The sequence below is a fragment of the Syngnathus typhle genome, linkage group LG7, assembly GCF_033458585.1.
Source record: "Syngnathus typhle isolate RoL2023-S1 ecotype Sweden linkage group LG7, RoL_Styp_1.0, whole genome shotgun sequence".
NCBI lineage: Eukaryota > Metazoa > Chordata > Actinopteri > Syngnathiformes > Syngnathidae > Syngnathus > Syngnathus typhle.
In genome coordinates, this window is record NC_083744.1 from 5,064,480 (window position 1) to 5,076,902 (window position 12,423).

The 12,423-nt window shown below is 42.4% G+C and overlaps 1 protein-coding gene and 1 long non-coding RNA gene across 4 annotated transcripts in view; one reads left to right on the forward strand and one right to left on the reverse strand.

The window, feature by feature from the left end:
- Window positions 1–12,423, reverse strand: part of LOC133156854 (uncharacterized) — a 36,509-nt gene that overhangs the window by 19,775 nt on the left and 4,311 nt on the right. For all 3 annotated transcript variants that reach the window (XR_009714907.1, XR_009714906.1, XR_009714905.1), the window contains exon 3: window positions 783–882. This is a non-coding gene — a long non-coding RNA (uncharacterized LOC133156854). The remainder of the gene's footprint in view (window positions 1–782; window positions 883–12,423) is intronic.
- Window positions 501–9,075, forward strand: slc17a6a (solute carrier family 17 member 6a). Its single transcript, XM_061282893.1, has 12 exons — window positions 501–1,088; window positions 2,078–2,333; window positions 2,481–2,599; window positions 4,320–4,434; window positions 5,372–5,459; window positions 5,617–5,703; window positions 5,798–5,940; window positions 6,033–6,182; window positions 6,459–6,591; window positions 6,675–6,785; window positions 7,282–7,409; window positions 7,523–9,075. The coding sequence occupies exons 1-12, from the start codon at window positions 1,000–1,002 to the stop codon at window positions 7,850–7,852; spliced, it is 1,749 nt and encodes a 582-aa protein (XP_061138877.1). The 5' UTR covers window positions 501–999; the 3' UTR covers window positions 7,853–9,075.

Genomic DNA, 12,423 nt, shown 5'->3' on the forward strand with positions numbered 1-12,423 from the left:
TTAAATGTTAAATTAATTCATGCATAATTTATATTTGATAAATATTGTTCACATTTACTAACATTGTAAAAAAAAATGTTGCTATTAGCGATTGGGCATTGCAGAGTCCACTATTTGTGATTTTTTTTTTAATTTTAATCAAACTATTATTTTTTTTAGATATTTTTTGTTTGTTTTATTCATGGAATTTATGAGTGAATTATTCGCGTGGATTTTTACCATTAGCACAATCCTTATGAATCTTTAATGCTGGACTTTAAGAATTGCTTTCGGTAACGCAATATGACGGGGTGCTAATCAATAAAAAAAAGTTAGCGACGTTGAGTTGCATTCGGTCACATTATATTAAGCACAGTGATAATGTGAACAACCACTGCATCATTTTTAGATTTTTGTTTGTCCACTTTCCAATTTTTTCCGACGCGTGCAAAGTGTCAGGGTTCGCTCTCTAATGCGATTTATGGCGAACCGACCATCTTATTGTAGCAGGAGGAGGAGTAAGTAGCATCCTCGATGTGATATCGAATAGGCGGGGCTCCGGCTACATACAGGTGGGGCGCTCCTGCTCTGTCCTTGGTGCTGAAAGCTTCTCTCACTCCGGACCCGGACCCTTTCGACCAGCTGCCTAACCCCAGCATCCCCGTACAATATCATCCCACCGCGACACCTCCAACCCCCGCCCCTTGAAAACTTGACGCTCGTCTTTCCATATCTGCCGCTGGATCTTAAAAAAAATGGCTCTGCGTGGATTAAGAGACTGCGCAAGGCAAAAACGGACTTACTGGAGCGCCTCTTTGTGACTGTGGAAGCAGTGTGCACACTGAGGATCTTCGTACTCTCCTTATTCCAGTTCTGTTGGATCTCCAGGATATTCAGACGTTTCTTTTGGGGGAAGCAGAACAAAATCTCGTATTATTCGGATTATACTAACAATATGTATACACACCACTTGTGTTTCTTACACTAGAATAGTCGTGCAAATCATTTTGGGGAGGGGAAATGGAGCCTGAGCGCAATGAGGGAGCTTTACCAAAGACTAAAGATGGACTAAAACAAATTGCGGGAAAGGCCCTCGGAACTCTGTACAGGTAAGGTCAATGTAAATCATTTATGAATCTATTAAAACGAATAAAATGCATTTTCTTGTTAAGAATATTGAAGGGAAAATGTCAGCTCATTTTGTCAATATTTACGCCAAAATTAAGAGAAAAGAAAATACAGGCTGGGATGAATGTCAGGATGTAGAGAGCACACGAATATTTAAGGATCACATATTTCCCAGGAGGTTGTCCCCCTCCCTTTCACCAGCAGCTGTGCGTCTTTTTTTTTTTAATTAATAATAAATGAAACTGAAGCGGTCGTGACAGAAAGTCTGCCATGATATCTATTAACATTTGGATCCGTTTATATCAATGCAAAATCGATGCCAGTCAAGTTAATCGAGTCTTTTTTTTTTTTTATAGACATAGCGCTGCAGTACATTTTCCAAGTATTTAGTTGACGTTTTAACGAATCTTGTAAGGCGTGGAAAATAACGTTATTTTCTTTGGTGGTTCTGGTGGTTGCGCATATATTTAACAGAGAAAAATAACGGATTTTAAACAAAGTCATTTGCCTTCGAGCTGGAAACAAAAACGTGACTCAAAGGTGTTTAAAAAAATCAGGTGCAGGCCCACGTTTTGTCAAGGCCAAAATATTTAACACCTTTGGTGTTTTAAAACGATTTTTTTTTAAATTTTAGGATTAACAGAGCGACATACCATGTTCATTAGAGATATATTTAAAATACATGGATTTACAAAAAACGCAGAGAGGCAGTTGTTGCTGCAATGCGGTATGAAGGTCATTGCGTTTCCTTTGAGGGAAATAAATATAATTTTCAATTTTCAAATAACCACCCCCCTAAAAAAGTGTGCTTTTACAAGGAGCATTTTGCAAATCAAAAAAAAATCTCCGAATGCACATTCTGCGAATTTGCCTTAAATATCCGAATTGCTTGCGATGTGAAGAAATGCTTAATTGACTACAAGGCACGACTGATTTTTTTTTTCTTTTTTTAATGCTTCGTGCCGCGCAGGAAGTTGGAGAAGCGGCAGCAAACGGGCGAGGGCATCGAGCTGACCGAGGATGGCCGGCCCCGGGCCGAGGAGGGCCGCAGGGGGCCCCTGTGCGACTGCACGTGTTTCGGTCTCCCACGCAGGTACATCATCGCCATGCTGAGCGGCTTGGGCTTCTGCATCTCCTTCGGCATTCGCTGCAACCTGGGCGTGGCCATCGTCAGCATGGTCAACAACAGCACCATCCACCAGAACGGCAAGATCATCATTAAAGAGGTGCGTGCGTGGAATAACCCCCACTCAGCCCCTCCCCTCTGAGTTCGTGCGGGGAATCCATTCTTCGTATTTGCATGCCACTCGTCTCTTGCAATACGTTAATAGTCTTTGTTGTATGTCTTCGTTTTTTGTTTTGTTTTTATACAGAAAGCCAAATTTAACTGGGATCCAGAAACGGTGGGGATGATCCATGGCTCTTTCTTCTGGGGTTATATCGTCACCCAAATTCCAGGGGGATACATTTCTTCCAGACTGGCCGCTAACAGGTTGATCCAGTTTGTTATAACATCCTGCTTGGATGCAAGATTGTAATAATTGTTAAAATTACCTTTGTGTTTCATTTTTAGTATTTAATGATATTCGTCTGTATGAAGACCGTTAAATTGCATTTTTCTTGCACATTTGAAGAAACGTAAATAAACCAAAATGTTATACTTTAGGGATTTATGATATTGGATAAAAGCAATATATGATAAGCTATTTTGTGTTCGTAAATGTACTTTTCTCCTAAGGTAGCCTCTGATTGGTCCAAGTCAGATAAAAGCTTACAATTCTATTTGAAAGTGTGAATGTATCACACGTCGTTGCGATATTCATATTGCACATGCTGTTATCGCAATGGCATTTTTTAAAAAATATAATGGGAAGCCCTATAAATAAATACATAGATAGGTAAAATATAGCACAAATCATAATGCACCCAATGCTGTGGCCATACTTAAAAATGCATTCCTTCTTTTGAAACAAAAGAAATATCAGCCATGTCCACATCGAGTGTGTATCTTGAAAGGGTGCCAGTTGATAAAAGTGAGAATTGTGCTGATGCCCAGCAGGCAGGCGTGCCTCCATCCTCCCTCCATGTTAATGAGCTCCCTTGGGAGACACCGTGTCTAATCCTTTATGTTCACATGTCGGCATGGCGACCGCCCCAGCCAAGGCCCTGTGTGAAATGTGGCTGAGACTAATAATTGTGGGATGATTCCGATCCGTGACGCATGATTTCTACAACTATTCAACAGGGACAATTGGATAGAATGAAGGAGCAGCCACAATATCATTAAGACAAGAGGAGGAGCGGCAGGAAAGAGCACATTTTAGAAGAATCTAAAATGAAGTGGCCTTTGAGTGAAAGTCATCTCCAATAATGTGCAAACAAACAATGGGATATGCACAAATCTCAGAGTACTGCTTATGCAACAACCAAATGATATTGATAGTCATGAAAAGAAGCAAGAGAAAAAAGATATTGCTGCATGAAAAAGCGAAGGAGCAAATATTTGAGTGGCATCATGTGGCCAAGTAAGCTGAGCCCACAGACACCTTCTGCTTCAGACACCTCCTTTTCTCTCCCCAATGTCTGTGTGTGTGTGTATGTGTGTGTGTGTTGCATCCAATTTAAGTGTGATTTATATGCTTTAACAGCAGCAATAGTGTTTTGTGTGTGTGCGTGTGTTATACTTCCGTATGCGATATACGGAATATTATTGATTACGTTGTACAGTGTAACACAATTTGTCGTGAGACGTTTTTATTTTTTTAAATAATGGAAAAAGAAATAACTTGCTGAAGGGTCGAACTGCTGCCATCATCACTGAGTCTCATGCAGGCATTTTTAAGGAAAATTGCAAAAGACATACAAGTGTAAAATTAGTTAATAACGACATTAAAATACTCTTATTACAAATATTTGTATCTTTGTTTCCATGCAAAAACTGACAAAAAAATCTCACAATAATAGCAACAGTTTCGAAATGTTCTAACCCTTCAAGAAAATAATACTGAATTTGACCACCAACCGTGGAGCAACACATGAAGACAGACAATATAAAATTCACATGAATATATTTACAAAAAAAAAAATGCTAACACTGTACTACAGAAGCTATTGTGAAATACATCCGTGTGTCTCTATGTCTTTCGTCTACTACCATATGTGGTAAAAACTTTTCGATTCTTTGTTAATATCCAACTGCCTTGTCTGTGCAGAGTTTTTGGGGCTGCGATCGTACTGACATCCATCCTGAACATGTTCATCCCTTCTGCGGCCCGCACGCACTACGGCTGCGTCATTTTTGTGAGGATATTACAAGGCTTGGTTGAGGTACTGCTTTCATTTTAAACTTTAGCACGGTTCAAACAAAAACAAACAAAACAAATGTTTCATTATCTAACTAGAAATTGTCCGCTCCCCTGATGAAAGTGTCCTGACATTCTCATATTTAATGACTCCTGTGTCTCCTTTATGGATCACGCCTTTCACCGTAGCGCATACGGTTGCCAGAGTGCTCAACAAAGAGTGAATCGCGGGGCTTATGTGGTGTACTCCAAATGTTCACACAGAACAAAAACACTCTGGACAAAAGCACTAAATGCACGCGGCTCGATAGAAAGATTCATTTGCTATTATAAGACTGAAGGTTATGTTGTTTTGTTCGGCTACATATGGTCACTTCAATGGCGCCTCGTGACCATGAGCGAAAGCCGCGCATCCACTTATTACTGCAAATTAAACATTAGCATTTGGACCTGTGTCCCTTTGCGAGCCCCAGCAATTTGTGTCTATCAATAGTTGATTGTATGCCACTTAGTGACTAATGAAGATTTAATGATGATTTTGTTTTTCCTCCATCAAGTGGCAGTCTGGTTGAATTTGTACGGACTCACACTTCACCTATTAGTCACCATTAGAGAGGTCAGCTACAACCATGTCGCGTTCTTTGTTATCAATTCCAATTTGTTACCGACACACTGAGCACGACACTGGATACGGTTTGTGTAGAAAATAAACAATGATAGGCTATTTGGGGGGGAGTGCATGAAAACAAAACCCCTCTCCCCCATTTTCAAAGAAAAAAAGGCTTTATATTGGTGTGCCTGCTTTAGAGCGCCTCGTTGTTGCGGCAATTTTTTTAATCATTCAAATTTGCCAGGGTTGTTAACAATACGTTGTGTTAAATTCAGAAGACAATTATTTTCAATTACAGGGAATTCTTTGCTGACGTGCTGTAAACTAAGCACAGTGATGTTTCCGTTTTCAGGGAGTGACTTATCCAGCTTGTCACGGAATCTGGAGTAAATGGGCTCCTCCTCTGGAAAGGAGTCGTTTGGCAACCATCTCTTTCTGTGGTACTTGGAAAAAGCACGATTAGCTTGTCTGGAAATGACATACTTTGCTTTATAATTGCAAAATATTGCACGATTCTGCTGAAGTCTACTGAAGACTCGATAGTGTCGATAGGCGGCTTGTGATATTCGGCCTGCTCATAGTATTTGTCCTGTGCAGGATCCTACGCTGGTGCGGTCATAGCCATGCCTCTGGCGGGAATCTTGGTGCAGTACACAGGGTGGTCGTCCGTCTTCTACGTGTATGGTCAGTAAACTCCTCAGTCAACGTGTACACCGTAGTTCGGGTATCATTACGGATCGCATTATTATCTCACCAGTGGACTTTTCAATCCTCACAGGTACCTTTGGTTTAATCTGGTACATGTTCTGGATCTTGGTGTCCTACGAGAGCCCGGCCGAGCACCCGACCATCACGGAGGAGGAGCGGCGTTATATCGAGGAGAGCATCGGTGAAAGCGCCCAGCTGATGGGTGCCATGGAGGTCACTTGTCCATCTAAGTCGAGTAATTTGTCTAACTCCACAAGCGACACATTCAGTTCAAGCATATTTTTTCTCCTCCTATTTTAAATCAGAAATTCAAAACCCCCTGGAGGAAATTCTTCACCTCCATGCCAGTCTATGCAATTATCGTGGCAAATTTCTGCAGGAGCTGGACCTTTTATCTGCTGCTCATCAGCCAGCCTGCGTACTTTGAGGAGGTTTTTGGTTTTGAAATAAGCAAGGTAAGCCTATCAACCAGAAACCAAATCGGAATTAAAGCACACGTGAGATTTAGCGTTCCCAAATCTGTCACTGTCTCATCTTTAAACGGAATAATCTCACCCCCCTCATGCGAGAGAAGCATGAATCAAGCCTGTCTGGCAGTTGCGATTCAGGTTGAGGAGGAGAGTGTGATTGCTGAGGGTGATATACGGCCCAGACAGTAGACACACACACACTCAAACATAAACACACACACACACCGAAAGAATCATCTTTCTTTTACATGTGCTACCCAGGTTGGAATTGTGTCAGCGCTCCCCCACCTGGTCATGACCATCATCGTGCCCTTAGGAGGCCAGTTAGCCGACTACTTGCGTACGCACAACATCATGTCCACCACGACCGTCCGCAAGATCATGAACTGCGGAGGTGAGCTAGCTAGCGTGTGTACAAAGTGAATTGGCGACAAGGATGTATTACAGTTCACCAATGCGACGTTTGGCTGATTTTAGGATTCGGGATGGAGGCCACCCTCCTCCTGGTGGTGGGTTACTCACACAGTAAGGGGATAGCCATCTCCTTCTTGGTGCTGGCGGTGGGATTTAGTGGCTTTGCAATATCAGGTGAGACTTCAAGTAATTCCAGATTTAGGCAGAGGTGGCAAAATTACAAGTTCCCACAGCTTTGCCAACACTGTGAAGGGACTAAATGAAAATGAAAAAATGGGCCAGTTCATATGTGTCCTAGATTAGAGAGATTTTTTTTAACGCTAGTGGAGGTGGTTTCTAAGCTAGCACAAGACACCACATTCGCTATGTGATCACATTCGCTCTTGTAGCAAGCAACATCAAACAACAAAAATCTTATTCCAGTTGTAGGGACTAAAATAACACTCAAGGAAAATCGACTCATGGACAGTAACAAAATATTTGTATCTGATTTTTTGAACGCTAGCTCAGGTGGTTTCAAAGCTAGCACAAGACATCACATTCGCTATGAATCAGTTTTGTAGCTAGCAACATCAAACAACAAAAATCTTATTCTAGTTGTAAGGACTAAAATAACACTCAAGGACAGTGATAAAATATTTGTATTTGTACAACATTCTTTTGTTTGTAGGTTTCAATGTCAACCATTTAGATATCGCTCCGCGGTATGCTAGCATCCTCATGGGCATCTCCAATGGCGTGGGGACCCTGTCAGGGATGGTCTGCCCTTTAATCGTGGGAGCTATGACAAAGAATAAGGTGAGCTAATTTTGGTTGGACAAATGGTTGGGTACACCCTGGACTTGGCTCACTCACTTCTGTGGGCCTTTAAATTGTAACAAGGTCTAATCGCTATTTTTGCTGACATGCAGACTCGGGAAGAGTGGCAGTATGTCTTCCTGATTGCCTCCATGGTGCATTACGGGGGCGTGGTCTTCTATGGCATCTTCGCCTCTGGGGAAAAACAGCCATGGGCCGACCCAGAGGAGACCAGCGACGAGAAGTGCGGATTCATTGACGAGGACGAGCTGGCCGAAGAAACGGGTGACATCACACAGGGCTACGGCGCTATGGGAGCCCCCGCTAAAACCTACGGAGCTACAGCGCAGCTCAATGGCGGATGGGTCCAGGACTGGGATAAGACCGAGGAGTACGTTCAGGAACCGGCCGGGAAGATCTACTCAGAGCGAGGCTATTCTTAAAAGGATTAATGTCCGATTGCCATCAAAGATTGCACAATCCAACATTATAGATAGAGGAATCCATTCTGTGTAGTCTAGTTTTCGGGCTGTTCTTGTTTCTGACAGCTAGTTTAAATGGGGAATCCATGTTAGATTCTCAAACACATCTCATTCCATCTACAGTCAAGCGTAGAGAGGTTGCAAAGCAAGCTGCAGGCCTATGTTGTAGTCTCGGGCATCCAAACCTCATCAGTTTACTTGAACAACATGAGCCAGATGATACTGCAGTAAACCGTCACGCAAGGTCTTCTATTGCACTGAAACCCCTACAAGAATTCTACGAGAAAAAAAAAAACAGATTCTATTGTGTTTTATGTTCTGTATATACCTGTATACTGTTTCTGTGAGACTATTGTGGATTTGGGTCGTTGATCTGTGTTGAACATAAATATAAAAAGGCCATATTTTTCATGGACAGCACCTTTTCAGGGAGATGTCTGCTTGCAAAAAAGGTCTTCCTCGAGCGAGACCTGTAATACTCCGAGACAAAAATAGAGCGAGTGAACCTTCTAGGATTGTAGTGTGTGTTTGTTGCATGACTTTGCAATCAATGTTGAGATGCAGCGTTGTCCTCATCCATCCACCCGCCCGCCACGATAGAAGAGAAAAGAAACTTTTGCGCAGTGAGACGTTCAAGTGAGACAAATCAGAAGGCGGTTGTTCATACAAATTTGGTGTGCACTGCAATAAATCCTGTGTAACGGCTGCTACCCGTCCGCCACCTTCTGTTTTTGTAACGTAACACTAGCTTGCTGTATCAAATTGTTCTTGCTTTGGAGTCATCGATGAGATGTGTGTTTTTAACAATTTTACTCGTATCCCTCCCGAGACTCCGGCTTTAGTGCTCATGGTGCCAATTTTTAACAGTGAGGAATGCAGTACTGTATGTGGACGACTCCTTTGGTGTTTCTCGCTTCTTGTCACTCAAGCTACTTTATGGATACGCGAGTGGACCGCATTGATTCGTAAAAAGGCTCTTCCATTTAAATTTCTTTGCTACTTTGTTCCACCATTTACTGTATGAAATCTGCAAGGATGTTTAAACTATATGAATATTTAAGAATGTTTAAAGATGGCCAAAAATATGTTCTCATGGCATTGTGCCTGAAGTCAATGTATACTGATAAATGTGATTTTATGGATACAAATATTGTGTTTAACAAAGAGGTATGTTGATGTTGAAAAAGTGCTATAAAAATTCTCATTTTATATATAAAAAAAAAAAAAACCTATGCTTTTGTCTTTTCATTCCTTGTGGAGGTCTTGCAATGATTCTTGGGGTGTTTAGCAACCGAGCCACTTCTCCCATTCTCTCAGAGTTTCTCATTTGTAAATCAATGATGGAAGTCTCCTGGGTCCAAAGCAAAGTATTGGACTCGGTCGCTTGGTAATTGGTAGACGGAAGGAGGAACAGCAATGTTAATTGGAATGGCTGGAGTTAACATCCTCACAAGAATCATTATCTTTCTATTCAATGGTGTAAAATCTATGAGGAAGCCTATGTATGAACTAATTTAACAGACAGGGAAAAAATATTACTTTTTTCCCCCTGGTCTATGCATCTAAGAATTGCTAAGAGCATTTGCTACACTACAGTTAAGTGAATCAATGACAATAGAGGGCATTCTATTCTATTTGTGGCGCACGTGTGGATATACAATAGTGTGGCACACCTTACGCACGTCAGCGCGTCCTTCTCCACACCTCTGAGGTCAGTCGTGCAACACGCAGCAAATATTGACCCGGCTTCAAAATTAAATCTAGGCATGATACAGACGAATCAATACCTCCGGAGTGAAATAACGTATTCCATACATTTGTAGCAATAAAGTTTCAATTGAGTTGACAACAAGGTCGGGTCACATTGTGGGTTTTGATGGATGGATGGATGGATGGATGGATGGATGGATGGATGGATGGATGGATGGATGGATGGACGGACGATAGGACGGACGGACGGATGATAGGCAGACAGACAGACAGTCAAATGGATGATAGGCAGACAGTCAGTCAAATGTGAATGAACGGCCAATAGTAATAAAAAAATAAACGTCTGGCAATGAAAGTCTTTTGTGTTCAGTCTCAACTGTGAGCAGCCATGTTAGAAGCTTGGCCAGCCCAACACCCAGCCCGAGCGACTGATTACTACAGCTCGCTCACAAGGCGGTGAATAATTCAGAGCAAAGATGGCGCCTAACCATTCGCATGCATCACTGTGAGCCTCTCTCCTTCCCCTGCAGTAACAACGATTTGACGGTTTCATGAATGGAATATCACTGTGCCCAATTGTAATCTTGTATGTACGTCTCCACAATCTAATGAGATCCAGAGTAAAGCAAATTGCCTTTACAAAGATTATAACGATCAATTTTGAGTTAATGATGTTTACATTATCATGGCAGCTTGCACTGGTGCCCATTTAAATTTACGTGGCATTTACTCACATTAAATGTCGTTTAAGTATTTAGTGGTTAGTTTTTCTCATTATTTTTATTCACTTAGTTTGCACCAGTGGCGGGTTAACAGGCGAGCTATTTATATGAGGGTGGGGGCCGAGCGTGGCTCTTTGCCCACGATGGAGTCATCTTAGTGTTTACTGTTCCATCTGATCACTAAAATATCTCTATGCAAGCATCAAGCCATTACAATAAATCTCAGTTCTTCCCTGGATGATCGCCTCGTGGGCCGAGGCGGAGTTGGGAAGGTAAAAAAACATTAACACTCGCTACTGCCTGCCTCTTAAGCACACGTGTTAATTTGACGGAAAACCCAATTGAGTCTGCAGTCATGCGGAATGTGTTTTTCCTCCTGCCACACCAGTCACGGCCGTTGCACCGGTGACAAGCTTGTTAGCTTGACGGTGCGCTATAATTAGACTACCTGTAAATCTGGAGTCACAATGCTGACGTTGGGGATCATCAGGTTAACGTCACTGTTTTTGAAAAAGAGGGCGAGAGGATGTCCTGTTGTCGGAGTGTGGGGCAGGTGCAGTTTGGCTCCTGCGGGACTGTAATGGGATGAGGCCGCAGCCGAATGAGTGTTTGATGACGGGGCTTGCGCTCTTCCCCGGGGAGCCCGCCAGCATGCAATTATCCTGCTGGCCGTGTTCCCCTCGCCAAATTGTACCCTAGCGCCTCTCCACACCATCGCCTACGTAGCCATTCATTTTCTAATAATCCTCCATCAAGTCACTGGCTGTAATTAGAAGGCCAAATTCCAAATGTAGCTTTGGAGTAATTGGTGTTTTATGAGCCTATCACGTGTGGCGTGACGGCACCTCCAGGCGATTGAATTGTACACATCCCTCCCATTAATAAAACAGGAATGGTTGCATGCGCCGAGGCCCAATCAATCCCTCACATGAGATGTGTCACGTGCTAAAAAAAATACAGTTTTTTTCCGTGTACAATGCGCCCCCATGTATAATACGCACCCTAAAAATGGCATGTTGATGCTGGAAAAAAGCCTGTACCCATGTATAATACGCACCCAATTTTTTTTTTTTTTTTTTTTTAAGTCCCAATGATCGTCACACACGCAGGGAGGCAATGGGTCCTATTTTTATAGTCTTTGGTATGGTCTTAATTAGGCTGGATGTAATTTTTTTTGTTGCCGTTGATTTCTTTGGCACCAACGCGATCAGTGCGGACATGTGATAAAAGGCGTGCGGACATGAAGAGGAATAAAAACACTCTTGAAACCAAAACTTGCCCCTCGTCGTGACTCGGAGCCGCAACAAATGTTTCGGATTTGTGCAGGGTACATTGTGACAGCAAACGAGCAGGTGATCGAGCAAGTGATACGAGAGCATTGCGTTCGTATGGAGCGTGTTTGAAGTGAACAGCAGAGACGAAAGGAACAAGGCAAAGTGTTGTGAAATAAAATATTACCTGTAATACGCATTTTGTTATTTGCTGATTGAAACTGCTAATTAAACTGTGAATTGAAACTAATAGGAAGAAAACTGAACTCTCACTCTTTATATAGCTGACGTGTCTTGCGGATCCGTTCTGCGCATCGGATCCATAGTGCGCATGCGCAGTGATACTGCCTCCGTATGACGTCCGGTCCGCGATGGAGATTAAAAAACAAACAATATTTGACAATAACACACCATCAAGGATTGCACCATCGCATCAAATGATGTGTCGTCAATTATGAATTTTACTGACTAAGTGTGTTGGGCAGGATGGCTGAATGCGATGCGCGATTGACAACAAACGAGAAGAAAGGTGATTTCAAGTTTTATTTCGAGGGAGATTTGTCATGTCTCGTCCCCAGTTTTGCTATGTGTCTAGGTTGCCATAGTTTCTGTTCACGTCGCCCCTCCCTTCCTGTGTCACCTCAATCAATGTAACGTGTTTTGTATTTAAGTCCTGTCTGCCCCTTGCTCACCGTCGGATCATTGCATGTGTTACTGTCATGATGTCTGTTCCTGTCTTTGGTAATGTCACCCTGTCTTTTTGTTCCACGTCTTTGTCGGTCAGTCCTGTTGTTGGTTTTGTTGTACCATGATTTTCTTTAAAAAAAAA

What these genes read in the sequence shown, in the direction of transcription:
- slc17a6a (XM_061282893.1), top strand. Translation starts at nt 1,000, where the DNA reads ATGGAGCCTGAGCGCAATGAGGGAGCTTTACCAAAGACTAAAGATGGA. An exon ending in GCAAGATCATCATTAAAGAG is followed by an intron (nt 2,334 to 2,480) that starts GTGCGTGCGTGG and finishes GTTTTTATACAG; the next exon opens with AAAGCCAAATTTAACTGGGA. An exon ending in GGCAACCATCTCTTTCTGTG is followed by an intron (nt 5,460 to 5,616) that starts GTACTTGGAAAA and finishes TGTCCTGTGCAG; the next exon opens with GATCCTACGCTGGTGCGGTC.